Source organism: Venturia canescens, chromosome 1 (assembly GCF_019457755.1).
Source record: "Venturia canescens isolate UGA chromosome 1, ASM1945775v1, whole genome shotgun sequence".
Classification (NCBI taxonomy): Eukaryota; Metazoa; Arthropoda; class Insecta; order Hymenoptera; family Ichneumonidae; genus Venturia; species Venturia canescens.
The window spans coordinates 37671790-37692235 of NC_057421.1; the positions used below are offsets into that span (position 1 = coordinate 37671790).

The window sequence follows — 20446 nt, forward strand, 5'->3', positions numbered from 1 at the left end:
TAATTAAGGCCTCATTTAAAAAATCTCTAATAACTAATCAAAACCATGAGATCATTCTCTGAAAAACTTTCCACCATTGCCAAAAATTATTATTTCCTTGATTCACAATCAGACTATCTATTTAGAATCACATGTGCATGCTCAGCCCCAATTGGAAGGCAAATTGAGCGCGTGCGCGACACGCGTTGCGCACGCGCTCCATTTTATAGTTCGTAGTGTTCGTAATGTTCCATCGTATTTCTAATTTTCGTTTCGTTGATTCTGTCCCGTGTCCCGTCTCCGTCAGCCGTCAGTGCAGAATTGTCCATCGTCGTGGTGAGGTGTAAGTTATTTTACGCGGTTTCATTGGGATTCGGCATTCAATTGTTTTTTCATCACGGCGATTGCCCATGATGTTTGTGTAGTCAGAATTCCTCGATTTTGTACGTTTACTATTTTCCATAGCTGTAATTCTAACCCACGTTATATAAATGTCAAGATTCCAAGTTGTATATTACACAAGGTCATAGTGTACGATGAATGCGAATTTATGTATTTACAAAATGGTGCAGTATTTTGTATTAAACGTTTGGTGTAACTCATCAATTGAGTAGATGTGTTTTTTCTCCTTTTTTTTTCATAAATTTTCATCTAGAATGATTAATTTTATTTGAATGTTCATTGCTGACAGTCATCGATGTGTTACTCGCGTTCTACATACAGGTCGATTTCAAAGTGATAATAACTGCCTGGATGACCCAACAAAAAATTCGTTCCAACTACTATTGAAAACGTTTTTTCTCATTCTCAACACTATTATGCCGTATACATTGGGATTAATTCAGGATCATTCAAAGATTTAAATTTTACTGGGGATAAGATTGTTATCATTCGAATTGTGTTTGTAAAAGATAAGACAGCAAAAAGATTAACCAGCTTCATCATTGTGTCTCATTTGTTTCGCTATTATCAATTTTTATTTCACTTATTATTATCAAGCTGACTATTCGGAATCTAAAAAATATTCATTGTTTGACTATTGAGTATTTTTACTTTAAACATCAAATAATTCAACTTAAACAAAATATATGATAACTCTAATATAAAAAAACATAAAAGTTTTTCTTTTTCCAAAATATAGTACTCTTAATGTTTTACTAAAAAAAATAAATATGTAGATAAAAAATTTGTCTGTTAATGAAATTTCCTCGTCTAAGTAAAGTTTACAGTCAATTAGATTTCAACTATTTTTCTATTGACAAGTTGAAACTTATTGTACACTTTTGGAATAAAATAAATGAAGTTATAGTGAATCTAACAAAAAAATTAATTTTAAAATACAGGGTCCTTCTTTTCAAATAGAACAATAAAGCTTATCTTGAGACTGATAAAAGAATAAAAGAAAATTTACTGTCAAATGTTCACTGTGTTTGATTATCTTATGCAAAAAATTGCTGAGTAAACTATGTTTTTTCTTGTGAACATAAGCAGCTAAAGATATAAAAAAGTAGGAGTACAATGATATAAAATTTTTTCAATATATGAATCATATTGCAGAATAAGAGAATGCCTACAACAGCTACTCTAGGATGGACGGACTATACAGTAATTGGTCTTATGCTTGGTATCAGCATTGGGATTGGAATTTATTACAGATTGACAGGAGGTCGTCAGCGAACCACAGAGGTAATTGACTGATTGAACTTGTCTTGGCAGATAAAAACTCACTAAAGTTGCGTTCTGTGTAATAAGCAAAGAATAATATTTGATAGTTTATAAACATATGATTTTTCTGTGGGATTTAGTAATATCAAAAAGATAAGGAGCTTATTTTTTTTCAGTATTAAAAAAGTTTTATTTCTTCACTAAATTCCATTATTTTCGTTGCTAATCAAATTTAGAATTTTTCACTGCTTTGCGATTCCAATGGCATTAGAATATTTTTAAAAAACTTGAGATAATTTTCTAGTTAAAATTCCTTCTGTTATTAATTCATATTTAATTTTGACCTGATAAAATAATTTTTAGTTGAATTGTACAATAATTGAGTTTGAAATGAAAAAACAGTATAAAATTTATAATAACAGGTACGTAATTTGAATAATAGATGATGAGTATATTTTTTGATATACTCAAAAATGGTGTGACTCCGAGTTCCCAAATGAGAGGAAAATGAATCAATCTCAAGTATAGATATACCTTGCCTGGTTGAACATTTTCTTTTCAATATTTGACATCAAAACAAGAAGAGAACACAAAAAAAATAATACTCCCTTTCCAGTGGATTATTGTTATCAGCTATGAAATTGTTTCCTTGAAAAATAAAGTTTTAGAAGATTCTGACGAACTTGTACATTTGCTGAGTCATACAAACTCCGTTTATTGAGCCAGACAATGAAAGAATAGACACTAGGGCGATTCAAAAAAAAAATTTTTTTTTTGTTTTCCATTGCAAACAGGCTTAAAAGTTTCTTTTTGGTGTAAAAAGACTCCAGTTCAAATTTGAGCACTTAATATTAATATTTAGATCGTCCTCATCGCACTTTTCTATTTTCCATAAGAATAACATTGGAAATTTCTTTTTTGCACATTCTGATACTTACTGCAAGCCCATCGTGCGTCATATAAAAAATGTCTTCACTTATTCTTATAGAAAATCGCACGCTCTACAAAAAAGGTCTCTTATGATTTTTCGTTAAACTTAATAGTTTCAAATTTATTAGAGGTCAAAGTTCAATCTATCGCAAATTTGACCATTTTCAGTACATTATAGCGGATTTAATGGTTTTATTGGAAAAGATTGGCGAAAAATTTGTGATAATTTTAAATTTAGTCTATTAGAGAATATTTGTTCATATTTTTTTGTAATAATATGGCCAGCGAAACTCTGAGAAAAAAAATTAAAAATAACTTTCAGTATTTGATGAAAATCATATTCCAAAAAAACAATACACACTGAGGAACACTAATATCTATTTTTACGAGAATCAACAAACTAAACTACTTCATCGACAACTCCACCGAGTAGAAAAGTAGTTATATTACCGATATAGGGTCTAAAAGTTTTTTTTTTATCGGTACATTGATATGTATGAGACAACTCGATTGCTCAACTATAATTTTGAAAATTGATTTTTACCATAAAAGTTTTTAAAACATGTACGGAGACTATAATAAAACAAGAATAATTAAATACAGTACTTTACTTAACAAGATTTTTTTTACATAAAAAATTTTATAAATTTCTACTAATAAATTTTTTTAAACTATTCGATTTTTTTTGGATTACTGTGAAAAATTCTTCATGAACGTTTTCTAAGAGACCGAGTTCAAGGACCATAAAGTTTTTGCTGTAATGTACTGAAATGTAATGTATTGAACTTTGACCTCTAATAAATTTGAAACTATTAAGTTTAACGAAAAATCATAAGAGACCTTTTTTGTAGAGCGTGAGATTTTCTACAAGAACAAGTGAAGACATTTTTTATATGACGCACGATGGGCTTGCAGTAAGTATCAGAATGTGCAAAAAAGAAATTTCCAATGTTATTCTTATGGAAAATAGAAAAGTGCGATGAGGACTATCTAAATATTAATATTAAGGGCTCAAATTTTAACTGGAGTCTTTTTACACCAAAAAGAAACTTTTAAGCCTGTTTGCAATGGAAAACAAAAAAAAAATTTTTTTTTTAATCGCCCTAATAGACACTCTTTTGATTTTTTAATGACATTTTTTATTAATCTATTACTAATACATAAATGCAAAACATTTTTTTTACCCACCCGAGAAGTACACACAGCAAAACTTTTTTCTGATCCTTTGAGCGAATAAACCAAATCATCATTTAACAATATTTTAGAGTGAATTTTTTTAAAACGAACTTTATGTTCAGCTCAATAAATGTTCGATGCGCACAGATAACTGAAATACATTTTTTTTTACAGGAATATTTTTCAGCTAACAGATCGATGAGCATACTTCCTGTTGGCATTGCACTAATGGTGTCATTCATGTCAGCAATAACGTTGTTAGGTGTTTCGGCCGAAAATTACACGTATGGCACTCAATTTGTTGTGATAAACTTTTCCTATCTTTTGGGTACGCCAATCGTATGCTATGGATTTCTTCCAGTCTTTTACAAGCTACAAGCAGTGAGTGCCTACGAGGTAATGTTATTGTATCAGCAAGTTTTTTTTATTATACAACTGTTTTCTATTCGAATATATATTGAACGGACATTCTAATAGTTTACGTAACTCTCTCGAATGTATTCGGAAGTTCAAGAATGTATTCAAGGTCAAGTTTCTATAACTACTAAGATACTAAGATTAATGTGATCACAAGTATTTCGTCCAAAAATGAATAAGTGAATAAACTCCTTTTGCCACCTTGAAAATGATAACATTCAAAGGGTTTTAAGCAATCAGGAGTTTCATCTTGGCGAGCGTAGAAGAGAGAAGTCAATCGGAAAATAATTGAAACTAACTGGAAAATATACATGATAAATTAAAAATTAGATCGGCAGTCTGGACTTTTTTCTTATGTTAACTGATTGTTTCTAATTTCAGTATTTAGAAAGACGTTTTGGAATGAAGACAAGGCTCGTAGCGAGCTTCGTATATTGGATTCAATTACTTCTGTACTCTGGAGTGGTTCTGTACGCACCTTCTTTAGTATTAGAAGCGACCACCGGTCTATCGCAAACCGGAAGTATTGTAGTAATTGGGCTGGTTTGCGCTTTTTACTCGGGTATTGGTGGTATGAAAGCTGTCTTGATAACCGATGTTTTCCAAGCATTCCTCATGTTTCTTGCCTTGTTCCTCGTTATCGGAACCGCAGCTCACTCAGCCGGTGGTCTGGGCGAAATATGGCATATAGCGCAAAAAGGTCATCGCATCGAATTCGATAAGTAATTAAAAAATCTATAAGTACCGTTTTAGAAAGTTTATTACAAAATCCAATTTCAGTTAAACGATAAATCTCGTTGCTCTTCCCACTGCAATCATTCGCTTTCGATTCTTCTGATATATTAACTTGTGGCTTTATTTAAATAATAACACCATTTTTTTTCGTTGTGGCTCATGAAAACTTTCATGAGATTTTCGAAATAATAAAATCGAACGAATAGGAAAGTCGTTCTGAAAACAAATCGCTCCTACGAGTTGTGTTTTTCTATTTTCTGTTTCAAGCATTTCCATCGACCCGACTGTCCGTCATACTATATGGAATTTGTTGATCGGTGGATTATGTACGTTTTTGTCGTTGTACGGAGTTAATCAGGTGCAGATTCAGCGAATGCTAACAGTAAAGAGCTTAAAAGCGGCGCGCATCGCTCTGTGGTTAAATTGGCCCATTCTCACTGCACTCTCCATTACGACGTGTTTTTCCGGCTTGGCACTTTATAGCAAATACAGTCATTGCGATCCGAAGATGGAGGGAAGAATAACAATTACAGATATGTTAATGCCACTTTACGTAATGGACACCATGTCTCATTTGCCTGGAGTCCCTGGCCTTTTTGTTGCCGGTAATTTTACTTATTGCATTTCGACTTTGTTTGTTTTGTGTTTTAAGCAAAAAATCGGTAGACCGATTTACCTTTACAATTTTCTTCTCTATCCTGCCGAATTTAAACTTTGATAATCCGGAGGGTATAGTCGTCTTCAGAAGCATGATAGCAATTTGACGCTGTTGTCTCCGTAATTAAAAAGAAGTCGCATCCAAAACCAAAGTTTCTATTCTCTTAATGAAAGAAAAAGTTAATTTTTTTATTGACACTTTCATGAAATATTTCGTCATTTTTCTTTCATTTCTCTGTTTTGTTTTTCCACTAAACAATGTATTTGCAATTATAATTTTTTTTATTTTTACAAATCACTCCGAATTGAAAGTCAACTTGTGTTTTTACAATTTTTTGACATTAATACGAAATATATCCAAACACGGGAAAACATTTATAAATGATCATTTTTACGGATCATTTTATAATCAATTTTACATTATTTACGGATCAAGTTTGATCAACTTAAGTACGCGAAATAAAATACGCCAAACCGGGGAACTTTTTCCCTGATCCTCGTCAATTCAGTTAATTTTCATATATGTTTCCAATGAGTTTTGACGATATCCTGATATTTTTAGAGATTTTCCTGAGCAGCCCTTATTGAAAAAAAATTTGAAAAAAATCCCAAAAATTCGTGATTATATGCAAAGTATTTCAAGCTATCGTCCTTATAGTGAAAGTATGATTTTTCTAGGTGTTTATGAGCTATTAACGTCAAAAAAATCCGAAAAAATCGAGAACCACACACTGAGTCAATAGTTGAATATTTTGGTACCAAATTGTTGATCAATTGCACATATAATCACGTTATTTTGGGAATTTAGCAACTACTACAGCTGATCAAGTTTCATTATTGTAATTTGATCGTCCGAAAATTGTGAAGAAAAGTGGTTTTGAGTTTCAACATAAATAATTCCACAATGATTCTAGAATATGATGAATAATTCGATTGATTTTTCGCAGGTATCTTCAGCGCTGGTCTTAGCACAATTTCAGCGGGTTTGAATTCATTAGCTGCAGTGACACTTGAAGATTATGTGAAGCCCCTTTACCGTGCGTGTACAGGGCGTGAATTTACTGTTTCTGGGTCTCTCGTTATTGGAAAATTACTAGCATTCGGTTTTGGTATACTATGTATTGCTGTTGCCTTTTTTGCTCAGCAACTCGGCGGTGTACTTCAAACGAGTTTGACTATTTTCGCGATCGTCGGTGGACCTATTTTAGGCTTATTTACTTTGGGTATGGGTTTTAAATCTGCGAACGAGCGTGGAGCCATTACAGGAGTTTTGACATCTCTTGTATTTCTCATGTGGATCGCTTTTGCCCCTTCAAGACCCACTATCCCTACTTTACCCACAACTATTGATGGCTGCAGCTTCGATCATGTTAACAATTCTACGGTGGAAATCGTTCAGTCCACTAAACCGTACGTATAATCGATTTATTTCTCTATTCGATACAGAAAAATTTTCTCTTCTCAACGTTCTCCATCGACATTCAACTCAATTATTTGCTCACAACTTATTTATTTGCAAAATTTACTTTTTAGAATCGATGATTTTGTAATTTAAGCTTTTTCAAAAATTCTCCATTTCAGCATTGAAAATTCTCATTTTCCCAGTGGTAGAAGTAATACCAGTTCAATTTTTTGAAATATATTCATACGAATGGAAAGATAACTTGAAGACTTTTGTACATGCACGATTTACTAATCTTTTATAGTTGATTTAAATAAATATCTCGACGTGCATTAAATTGTCGTTAAAGTGAAAGTTGTTCCTAAAAAATGTATCATTTTCTCATAAAATTTCGTAATGACTGACGCGAGTGGTAATCCGTCTCTCGTCTATGACTCGTTGACATATTTGTAACGATGCCGTTTATTTTTCAGACGGGTCGAGAACTCCGAAATCTTCTATCTCTACAGAATATCCTACATGTGGTATTCTCCAATTGGCTTCATAATGACGCTAGTGGTTGGATTGATCGTTAGTTATTTTGATCGATTGGTGTTCAAACAAGACCGAGTATACCTTGACCCGGATCTTTTTTTCCCAATTATCGGGAAACGTTTGCGGAAAGATCGCCAAATCGATAACGGAGATAATACGAGCGAGAGAAACATTGCGGACGTTCGTTCACTCAAAAAATATAGTTTCGAGAAGAAAAATTTTGTTACTGAAATGAACGATGAAACTGTAACACATATCTGATATCGTTATCTCGAATGATATTTATACGAGTTCACAGAACATTCCGCTGTTCGTAACGAAAATAATGCTCAGGGATTCGTGCCATACGATAACGAAATACTTAAATAGTGTTATGCTGCTGTCGTTGGAATTTGATGTTATTGGATTGAATCTGATCTCAGAGCTCGTTGCTAAAATTTTCTTTTAAATTGTTTATATGCTAAATCACGGAGCGAACAGAATATTCCTGTTTTATTGGTCACTCCTTTTCTTCTACATTTGAAATCAACGCGAACAATATTGTTCACGTAATAGCTTTCCAACCAAAAAACACTTTTCATATGTATTGAAATAATTTCAATCACAACTTAAGATTTTTCATTTATTTTATAATGCTCTTTTTCATGTTCAGTATTTCGTTAGGTACATATTTCTGATTGATTCGTTGGGATTTGGTCTTAAGTTTGGTTTGATAAAGATGCGGTCGGTAGAGTTTGCCTTTTCATAGCAATGGCTACAGTGATAGAAATGCTCCTTGGTAATGATTGCAGTTAGTGGAGAAACATTCTGGTAGAGTCAAGAAATGACAGAGTTTGTTGATTGATTGAGATTATTTTGGTAGAGACGTGCTTGATACAGTTCATTTTTGATATGTAAGCTGTTGCCATGTCGCACGTGGCTCATGGAAACTTATGGAAAACATTGGAAACCGATGCACGACGGCACGGTCATCCAACCAATTAATGACCTCGAAAATATGTACCAAATTCACACATATCACTGTTTGTGTAAAAAACAAATGCAACTTTAACGTGCAATACATTATATTACATTTATTCCAATTCATTAGAAAAAACTAAACATATTTTCGAGATAAATTTCTTTTTGTTTGAAATCTCAAACGATCTGCAATCAAATTTCATTACGCTGCATACAGAGAATCTCTGATGGGCAGTTTTTATAGCAATTATACAAATTATATTTCGTAACTGAATTTGAATGAATTTTCAATTGTAAAAAAAATCATGATTCATTTCGAGTGCAATTTTGATACTCTTTTTACGATATGACAGTGCTTCCAATGGGAATTTCGGTTCTTACTTCGTCCTGTATAGTTGACGAAATTGTGTCGTTATTGCACAAAATTTTTAAAACTATTCAGCGAACCCAAAGTGAGTGTTTCAGAAATCATTTTATATAAGCTCTTATCAAGTGGTCTGTTCGTAATCGATTGGTGCGGAAAAGTACAAATTTCATATAGTTTGAGACATAGATCAATTGCTCATCTCCAATCATGTTTTTTTTTTGTAAAATTTTGTTTTATATATTTTTTTAAGTCAGCCACATACGTCGACAAAATGACAATATATGTAAATTTTAGAATTTTGTAAGATAGCTCGGCAGCATTTTGAAGGTTCATTTGCAAAGTTTTTTGGAATCTCAAGATTATTTTGTAAGTCTTCAATACATTTCATTCGGCAGCGGTATTTGGATTTTCGATCGAAATATCGATAAAACGAAACTTTGTTGAAAAAAACAGCTTTTTTTTAAGCAAGAATGGCTCAATTTTTCATAGATATAATTGAAAAATACAGTATTTTTTATGTTTCAGTTCATGTATTGATTCACGGCTGTGACTTATAAACGCAAACAGAACGACCGTTTGTTATAAAATTTTCATGGAAAGCCTAAATGAGAAATATCGAAAGACTAAACCATAAGAGAAACGAGAAACCGTTTGAGTTATCATAGAAATGTTCAAATGATCATCGATCAGTACAATGGAAAAATTTTGGATATAATCTCAACTTTTTCACAATATTGTAATATATCAATCGAATGTGTTGAAAGTTCGGAGTCATTTACTATAATGGAGCTCGTTGGTTATCACCGAAATAAAGTCTGAACATTTTAGTTTTAATATTATTCAAAATGATAACATTTTTTGTGTTTTCATTGCTTTGTAAATATTTATTCTTGGCTCGTCAAGTAGAAGTAATCGATAAATCGTTGAAATATACGTAGAATATAGTATGCACCGAAGAGATGTGTAGAAGTTTACAATTTAATCTTGTGATGAAATACAACTACAGATAGATGAATTTAGTTATAAAAATATTTTTATAGGGAAATAATGGTTACGTGTTCGTCACATCTTGTGAGGCGAAGTGGAGACAATAATAATAAATAGAACATTGCATAATACAAATATACGTATATGATAAAAATCACGACCAAAATATTTAAAAAAACTGCTGCGAAAAAACTATGTAGGTAGCGAGATGTTAATGCTCGTGGTGGAAAGATATTGTAATGGGTTTTGCATTTTTTGTAAATGGACACGAGCAACGAATTGTTATTTTTTATTGTACAAAATAGGATTTTGTTTGCGCTAATAGGTGTTGTTCATTGTTAATGTTACAAGAATCGAGAGTTTATTAATAAAAAACTGATTGAATGTAACAAAAGTATGGTATTCAAGGATTTTCTGATGGGAGTTCGGCTGAACCGAGGGCCATTTTTAATTTTTCTTGTTCAGATGTACGTTTTACTTTGATAACAATTGATCTATTAAATGCTGATTTCGAAAATTTCATGAAATACTATCAGGATGAAATTGTGATGGAGTATAACAGTCATTGGTAATAGTTCAATAACTTGTTTTTTCATTGAAAATTGCTATTGGAATTATAATAATCCTGCAACATTAATTCGGAAATTTTTAATTTGGTGATCCGGGATTGGGTGAATTTTGAATGGGCTGTTCGGCTGTGTGCAATCGCAATGAAATTACTATACATGCCAAAGCTGAGTTATCAAACGAATTCTTTGGGCTTCATGCTAATGCATTCTATATGATCAGTAAATGTAATTGAGAAATATTTTAATCTATCCTATTTAATTACCCGATTCATTAATATTATTGAGAAATGCTTTTATTTTAAAAATTTTTTTAATGGAGAAATACCTTCATTTCATTTAGCGATAATATATTTTTTTTTTTTTAATGTGAATGAATAATAAATAATTATTCATGTCTTCATTGGAGGAAAAATTGACCGATTGATTGGTAAGCTTTTTTTCAGTTGCTAGAAGTGAGTGCCAAAACTGGTACGAGCTAATGAGTTACCGAAATATACAAAAAAAATTTATTTCTGTTAGTTTCATTTCATTTCCAAACTTAGTTTTCACTTAGCTACCCTCAAAGAGAGTGAAAATGAGGGTTGAGAGTGCCAATTTCAGATTTTTCAATGGCGTCTTATTATGGAGGCTTTTTTTTAAATCTAATGTTCTATACAATTGTATTTGTAATATAGGATTAGAACTTGCGGTTGATAAAATGGAAAATTGCACACTGAACCCCCATTTTACTAATATTAACCAGTATCCTATAGTATCCTATAAAACTTATAGTTTTTATGTAAAAACTGTTTATGAAAACTTTCCACTGAAAAATCTAAAAATTTTGCCCTCGACCCTCGATTTTCACCCCATTTTAAGGAGGGTGACTAGCGACGATACAATGTTGCCATGCTAAACCATGTTAAATACATTAAAAATTTCAAAATTATAAGAATTTAATAAAATTTGGTGAACATATTTTTTAGTGCCAAATTTGACAATACAAATTTTTTAAGATTTTTCTTCTGTACAGTTATCGAGTAATTGATGACTAAAGTTCACGCGTATAAGCCTACCGTTTCCATATAAATAGGTATACATTCCGGGCATAAGAAATCTGCTTTAATGCGTAATTACTCGATAACTAAGCAGAAGAAAATTTTGAAAAAAATTGTGTCTTCGCACTGGATGTTGAAGAACATTATCACCGAATTTGATCAATTTCTTATCATTTTGACGAATGTAGCCCCCTCCTTAAGATGATGGATCAGTCGGTAATCACACCTCGAATTTTTGAAATTGAAACTCTTTGACATCGTTCGTCCGATTAAAATAATAAAAATGTCATCGTACGCAGTACGATCGCAAAAGTCCGATGACATTTTTATTTTTTCGATCAGACGAACGATGTGGAAAAATTTCCTTTTCAAAATTTGCAGCTATCTCTCTCTCGCACTCACGCGGTTGTGATTACCGACTGATCCATCATCTTAAGGGTAGTAAGGTGAAAATTAAGTTCAGAAATCGAATCAGCGAATCATATATGTGATACAATACCAGTCAACCGGTTAATCCGGTGATATTATATTGTTCGTGAATTAGTTGACTTTCTCGAGGCCTTCGATCGTTTCTGTCCGATTGGAGACGGTCCATTCGAACGGTTCTCTTTGATAAAACAATGGGAAATCGTGATGCGAGTAAAATCTGAAAAGTACGAAAATTTTATTATCCGAAAAAACCCAAATTTTTAAATATGAAATCGAAATAAAAAAATCGGAATATTTATAACGAAAAATTCGACTCGTGACATAAAATTTGACATGCTCAAAACAACAGTGATTTTAGTCGTAACGATTTGGTATGAGATAAGGAAAAAACATTTTTACACTCGTTGATTCTCAATTGTTGGAAATTAAAAAGGTACCAGCGATAAAGATCTCCGTTGTACAAAGGACAAAGTGCACTCGTTGGAAGATGGAAAAGCTGTCCCTAAAATTTGTCATCTTTAATTACAGTGAATTAGGCAATTAACGAACGAGAGACGTTTCGACTGCCTCCGTAGATCTGGATCGGAGCACCCTTTTCCAGTTCCAACCAGTTTTAATTCCTCTTGAGAATTACGAGCACATATCCGTATATGTAAACAGTTACCACCGCTTACATATACAAATATATATGCGTGTGTACTTTGATGTACACATAAAAATTCAAGTATATGTCTTTGTATATGTGGCGGAAGCTTTGGTAAGAATTCTCGTGATATTCTCGTGAGAGGCCCTTTTATTTTTTTCATCGCTTTCGTGTATAACGTACGATTAATATACTTACACGTTTGGTGTATGCGTTGGTACAGGAGACCTCGCAAATCAATTGCTCTGACGTATACGAGGCTTCTCAGTCGAAATGGACGTTTTTTTCGTGTTTTCAGAAACTTCGTCGATCCGATTTCATTTCTATTTAATTTGATTATTTGCAACTTCTTTCCATTTACGAATTTACCTTTTTTTTTCAATGATAACGATTCGATGATTTTTTTGAAAGACGTCGGAAATAGGTGACGGTCGAAAATTGATATTCGAGGAACTGTCAAACTGACAAAACGCTCGCGAATCGGAATAAAAAGGACGCGCATCGAACCGCGAATTATGAATTCCCCGTATCCGAGATTTTGTTTCTACGTTTATTTAATATTATGATAGAATTATTAAAAATTCAGGCAGAATCCCCAAAGGTTCGGGCCCCCAATAAGTCAATCTGATGCTTCCAATTGTCTATGTGCACACACGTGTTTCCTTCCCCGCTCTTCATTCCCCCACGATACTTCTCAGCGAGCGGTGATGAATAAATCCATGGAGATTCGACGACGGGGGTTATTGAATCGGTCGCGAGCTTTGCACACGTCTCTCGTATCTTCATTCTTTTTCGCCTTGTACCAAATTGTCTTTAAACCTCGATCTGAGCCTCGATAGCCGTGCTCGTCTTGTAGTACACATTTCGAGAAGTTAATGACGTTTTCTTGATCTTGTTTACGAAAAACTTTACGCGAGTATAGCCTTGTGGAAAATATAACAATGAAATATGACGGAGGAAAATATTTTTATTCTCTTTCTATTGACGGATCGAAACATTCGAAAAAAATGATGCTTCATTTGGTTTTTTTAATATTTTATCTTTTCTTGCTTGACAGTTAAAATAGTTCAAGCGTTCTATGACTAGTCAAGTTTGCAGCTACTTTGTGTTGATTTATTTAAAGTCTAAATTATTAATAAATTTAATAAACACATTGAGAATATTTTTACCATAAGAATGCAATAGAATGCTTTAAAAATATCATAAAAGATCAAATTTATACTTCAACTTGATTAGTTAATGATTGAGTCCGACACTTAAAATACGCATAACCAAGGGAACATTTTTATTGTGCGAAAGAAAGTTTATATCGGTGCAATGGCACCGAGAAAAAGGAATGATCAATTCATTAAAAAAAAGCAAAGCTACTAGGCGAATGAGAGCACGCGAGTCAGTCTAAAAAATAAATTTGATGAAATTCCCGCGATTCCCGAATTCGCCAGAAGTTCAGTTATCTGTTATCAGCAGTCCAACGTAACGACTGACATCCGCTTCCAATGCGTCAAAAACTAAAGTTTTTTCATGTTTTCTTTCTTAGCCCCGTATGGTAATTTTTTTTTTTTAAGAAAAGGAATCTGTGATAAATTTTTTTCACGGTATAAACTTTTCCGAGGCTCGAACACCGTACAAATTTTTTACAATTAATATTATTGTGAGTTCTCCCATAGGGTAACGTAATAAAAACTCAAAATTGTAAATGATTCAATTCAAAATTTTGCACCGTAAGAGGCCCCGGAACTGTGCTAATCGTCAGCAGGGGACCTTAAATTATATCATTTACCGCAAAAAAAAGTGAACTTTTCGTACTTTATCGAACGGCCGAACTACTTTAATTAGGCTATTCAACGATCAAGCTTTCTTTCTGGAAACGTAATGTCCCGTAACGTAGCGATTACAATAAAATCATTGATCATACTCGATTAAATATTTAATAATATTTATAATATTATAAATGCGAAAGTGTCTTTGTTTGTTTGTTCTTCCTTCACGCCCTAACTAAGCAACCAATCCACTTGATTTTTGGCATAGAGTTAGTTTACCTTTGATCCTGGAAAAAAATTAAATTCCCAAGGAAGATTTAGAGGAACATTCGTATTTTTACACCAAACATCGTCCTCCCTTCTTGACGCAAGCGTCCTTAAATAGTGCACTGTTCTGTATTCATGCTCGGTGTCTTATTCCTCTTGGCAGAGTTTTTCAAATTATCACGAGAGCGAAGCCGCGGGTAAAAAAGCTATAGTGTGTAAATATATTGACAAAAATAAAGACAAGAATAAATATTGCGTTGCAACACTCACACGTGACACATTGCACAACAATGATTATATCATGAACCGAGTACACGATATCAAGCATAATTTTACTCGATTCACAACCGATTCTCACACGTGATCTCACGACACGTGGTGGTTCGTCATGCAGCGATCCGTGGATCCTCGTCGCAAACCTGGATCGAAAGCCACGAAAATGTTTCTTAGATTTTCATCTTTTGCAAATGATAACTCGTCAGTAGAATTTTATGATTGGAGCAAAAATTGGTATTATTATGATAACAGTAGTTGACGCGAAGAAATCGCTTGTGACGAATAGTCCAGTCAAATATACAAATTCGTCATAAAATTGACGTTTTCTTTCATGATTATCGATATACGAAGGAAATGAATTTTATCAATTTTATCAACCGATCGAAAATGTTGGATCGCTGTCATTCGATTAGGGGATGATTGTAAAGACTAGAAATTTTTCAAGATTAATTGAAACTTGAAATTTTACTCGAGACTCATCCAAGGATTTCATGACCATCATCAAAATGTGGATACGAAGAATATGAGCGCAGGTCTGTCGCGTGCAGCGTATCGCTTTGACCCGGAGGTCCATAATCACAGCTTGACCACGCGTTCAAATCACTCGCTATCTCAAACGCATCGTAAAGTGGCGAACGATGGGTAACTAAGGTCGCTGTTGTTGGGCCTATTATTCGAGTTTTTTGTGTGATTGTGGCGTAAATAATTTATATATAAATTAAATAATTTAATTTCTGACAATACAGGATTTAATCCTTCGTATGGATCAAGTTAATGGAATTGTGCGTGAATGAAAAAGAGCTCTGATTGTTTTAAGGTAGAGCATGCTCAAAGGATCGTATTTTACGTGTGTCCAAATTGGATCGATTTTTACTTCCTAATTAAAGATATAATCACTTTGAATTAATGTCAGAGTTATTAATTCGAAGTTGTAAATAAAATTTTTCAACTTATCTTCCGGCGAATGAAATTACAAGCCATTAATTAATCGAGAATCCATCACTGACCGAACCCCAAGTTTCATTCGTCCCTGGCTAAAATACTGTAATTTTTTATGTAAAAAATCGCTTTAGAAAACGCAAACGGAAATGGATCAAGAAAAGAGTATTAATAAAAAGACAGAAGGCTATGACAGGAATGGCCCAAGCCAAGAAAAAACAAAATGCTGAAATTAGCAAACGTGAGGTTACGAGTCCTCATTACCAATTTCGTTCAATCTTCAACGTAATATATATCTTTATGCCTAGTAAGATAATCGTCTCGGATATTTTTCCAGACCTTCCCTGTTATTGTGTACTTTTTTCATAAGCTTCGTAAGAAGCGTTCATTCCTTATATGAAAATATAAACGATTTTTTTACCTATAGTCCCTACACCCCCGCGTGTATTTTTTTTTCATATTTAAGCACGTTTATCTAAATATTCATGCGTGTCAGTCGACTAACCCATTTAAACTCTGTGTAAATTTCAAGACTTTTTCAACAAAATCGTTTCGTGGATGAACTACCTTAACGAACAGAGGCACACTGCGTGACACATTTTCAGCATCTCAATGAAATCAAATCGAAACATATAACTATGGAAACTATTACTTCTCATTCATCGCGTAGACGTTATTGCCGCTTTACCATCATTTTTAATTAGTTGCAATATATAAACGCTTCGTATGAATTTAATTTTAATTTGTCCTCGACACTAACGATTTCGCGACCGAGATAAGCGATGCTCCCACACCGATTAACGCTTGATCGACAACCATTTTGAATATTCGTGAATAAACCCTTCGTTGATATATAATCGCTCATTAATTTAGTGACATCCAAAAAATGTATTTGCGATTGAAACGATTTTCTTATAGCCGGCATAAATAATCGTCAAATGCATATATATCCATAAATGTGTATAGACGGACGTGCTGGTATATGTAATAATCCACTGACGCATCGAAGCGCCCGCGGTGTCTCGATCGTTCGAATAGCGATGAGAACCAGTTCAAACTCGACAACTTGCAAACATGGCGTCCATCTCAAATACACAAGATGGTATACATAGAGGAGTTGTCGCGAATTTGGATCACAAACTCAAGAATACGAAAGTACGCCATAGCGACGAAGCGATCGTGGCCCAATTACATCCGATTTCAATTGGGGTGCACCGTCATTGCAGTTTAAGCGTCTCTTTAAAGATGCCTGTTTAAATTTATCAACGCGCGCGAACGTATATTCGAATAGAGATTGTTGTTTGACCGCGCGTTCAAGTGTGCAATAACGATCTTATCGATTCATCGGTATATCAAGAGAAGCCCTTCGTCCCAGCGTTCGGTGCTTTCAATTGATTCGAAACTTCTGAGGATGCGCCGAAAAACGAGGGAAACAACGTTTACTCTTATTGGCATGAATTTTCGGCACGTTTATACAAACGGAGGAGGAATTCAGTGCAGTAGACATCGGACGGTACTTTTGAGATTTGTGATAAACCAAATTGGTTTTGATCGACAGTTTATGCCGACTGGGAAATCATGATTACGATACTCCGACGAGCGCAATGATCATGGAGAATTGTGACTAATATGAAAACTGCTCTATGTTGGTCCAAATTGACCCAACCTACATGTAAATACTTGCGATGAGACGACACGTGTTAAGAGGATGGATCAGTTGGTATATCGGATCGCAACTGTGAGTGCGAGAGGGATAGCTGCAAATTTCGAAATTCTTTAACACAGTTTGACCGATTAAAAAAAGGCTCTGTCAGTCGATTTTTGCCATCGTTCTGCGTAGGCTGACAGAGCCTTTTTTTAATCGATCAAACTGTGTCTAAAAATTTTGATTTCGAAAATTCCAAGTGAGGTTAGTCGAATGATCCATACTCTTAATGAGCATTGAACGGCTCCACTTATTCTACGGTCTTGTGTTTTTATGGGTTTCTCGAATATGCTATGCAGATATGCATTTATCAATCGGACTAAGAAAATTTGATCGTTATTTAACGACCTGCGGGAGGAAGTCCCTATAATTTTTCAATTTCAAGTAAAGACATTTTTTTAGGAGAAAGATTTTGAAAAATTTGCCTATTTTTTTGGGTAGGGTTCAATATGTCAAATAACCAAATTGTTGAGTAGTTAATATTTCGGAATTTTTTTAATTGTGATATCAGGTTGGAGAAAAATATGTAAATCGAAATTTTTATTTCCGATTTACTGTTCAGCAGATTACGTGTTTAACTGATATTCCTTCTTTGAATTCATATTTACTCGAAAATATGTGTTTCGATTGTTTTCATTTCGGAATGCTATTTTAACAAATCATACGATTGTCAAAAGTTTATATTATTTTTGAATTCAAAATGGAGAGTAGTTGGTTTATAGATGACCAGCAGAATATAGAGTAGCAAAAAGTCGAAAGTGATTTTTTCGAGCCTTTAAAACTTGGATTTGCAGAATAGCGATGGCTCGAAAAGGCGAAAGTCAAAATGGCGATGTTTAAAGCTAGCTGGAGATCACCGGTCTGAGTAAGTGAGTGAATGAAACGCGTGTATTTTAAGCTCCGTTGCATTTCTTTATTTTGATCCGTCGACGTTCTTAGCGTTTCGCCATTTTGACCTTTTTTTGGTGTTTCAGTATTTCAACCTCAGTAATATTTGGTCCTTCGTTATTATATTTTCGAAATTCTCAATATTCACAGTATCGCTGATTGTAGTAATTTATAAATCGAACGAGTGGCAGTCAAATTTTTAGAAAATCGATATTTCTATGGGCGATTGTTACATTCTATTTTCGATGTAAACCTACTTCGAATCTTGAAGATTCTATTTTATTTATTTTTGACATTCAAAGCTCTAGTCGAATCATCTCTCTCCATATTATCAATCCAAGTTTATAAACTCGAGATTTTAGCCGTTCGAAATTTTAATCATTCCAATATTTCATCTCCACCTTTTTTTTTTAGTTATCCTCATTTTGTGTGCCAAGTGAAATACAGTTTTAGTTCAGGAATCAATTATGAATACGTCAGAAATTTTTGATGCTATATTCAATTATTCGGATCGAGGTTCAATGAAACATTCATACGAGACGTCTTGCTCACGATTTTCAAAAGAATTCATCAAACATACCTCCGAGATTATAAAATCGATTCGATATTTTTGAAAGCACTTGTCAATGTTGTGAATTTGTATAGCTTTGAATTCGTGTGTGTATACGTTACCCATATATTTCCATTACTCTCAATCCTTGTTGCGAAACGAGTTTTTATTGTCCAAGAGCCTTGGATGTGTCAAGTTTAATGTCAATAAAACACACGGATGTGCATACTACTCGCCGAGATCATATTGCACTGTAAAATACGATCCGCGCGCGTATTCACAGCGGTGCACATTCGCGTTCGATATGAGAATAATAACTTGGCTTTTCGATCGTCTGAAAACGTCGGTCACCTTATTCATCGCTCGATAAATAACCAAACAATTCTGGAGTTGGTCCACAAAAAAATGATACGATTTTCGGTGAATGAAAAGAAAATAAAAAGAAATTTTTACTGAGACCGCAGTACGAGTTTTCGACTGGATTCAGTTCCGTAAATTTTTGTCTAGCTGCGAGGATATTTTAGAAAATTGTCGCTAAGTTGACAACGACATAATCGAGCGATTGGATGTACATTTTTTGGTGAATTCATGCTTTTGACAGAGAAAATGAGTAAACTTTATCTGGCTGTCTCCAAATTTGTAAAAATCTTTTTAAAACGGATGTTTTTTCGAACGATTTTGATTTTCGGGGGGAGAAAAAGTCATTCGAATGATTGGGAAGTTTTATTTCAGTGGAATATTTCTCGAAGTCGCCGTTTTTTTCAAATACTGTTTAATCAATAACAATTCATTGTTCTGCATTTCGAAAAACTTCGAAAAACGCTGACAAAAATATTTAGATGACAAAAGATTTTTTCTTACTATTGAAGAATGAGGAAGTAAGAAACTTTCGTCAGATTGATTGTATAAAAATTGTCAATTTCATTAAAAACAGCCGTTTCAAAGCAAAGAAATTAATCAATTGATTTTTTCAGCTCAACCATTTGCAGAATCTTCGTTGAACTTTCACAAAAATTCCCACCACGTTTTGTGACGATCAACGTAAACTCTTTCTCAGAGCAATGACGAGGAAACTCAAATAGATGATAAAAAAAATCCACGTGTACTTGCGACTGTGAAAAAAAATGATCTTGAAACATAAAAGCATGAATAAGTCCGTCAGGGGTTGATTGAATGCGGTAGTTCTCAAATCCCTCAGCTGTCTCTTTTTTTCCCTTCTTTTCCCCCCTCCTACCCACTCTCTCTCTCTCTCTCATTCGGAAGAGTGAGCAAGTTGTTGATAATTCGTCATAACTTTGATTAATTGATCGAGAGAAATGACTGTACGCTCTTGTCATCTCGATCTTCATCTCGCGTTACAATTGTTACGAATGCGTGTGACACATTCGTATCATTGTTTATTTCTTCGTATAAGCGAATCGATTTTTGTGGAATTTCACGTTACAAGATGTTTAGCACGAAAATGGCTGCGATTTGTTAATACAGGCAAAGGAGTGAGTAGTTGATGATGCTGATGTTGTGCGAGGCTCGGAGCGAGCAGACCCGGAGAAGGGGTCTCGTATAAAGGCGCAAGT

The 20446-nt window shown here is 33.8% G+C and overlaps 1 protein-coding gene across 2 annotated transcripts; it reads left to right on the plus strand.

Moving 5' to 3' along the window:
* Positions 1–208: 208 nt before the first annotated feature.
* LOC122411570 (putative sodium-dependent multivitamin transporter) lies at positions 209–10887 on the plus strand. Of its 2 annotated transcripts, none has more exons than XM_043420484.1 (7): positions 209–322; positions 1537–1665; positions 3925–4146; positions 4549–4889; positions 5170–5507; positions 6507–6969; positions 7435–10887. In XM_043420484.1, exons 2-7 carry the CDS (start codon positions 1546–1548, stop codon positions 7754–7756), a joined length of 1806 nt encoding a protein of 601 aa, XP_043276419.1. In that variant the 5' UTR covers positions 209–322; positions 1537–1545; the 3' UTR covers positions 7757–10887. The 2 variants fall into 2 exon arrangements, with proteins under 2 accessions (XP_043276419.1, XP_043276409.1); XM_043420474.1 differs by having other exon boundaries at positions 285–422.
* The last annotated feature ends 9559 nt before the right edge of the window (positions 10888–20446 follow it).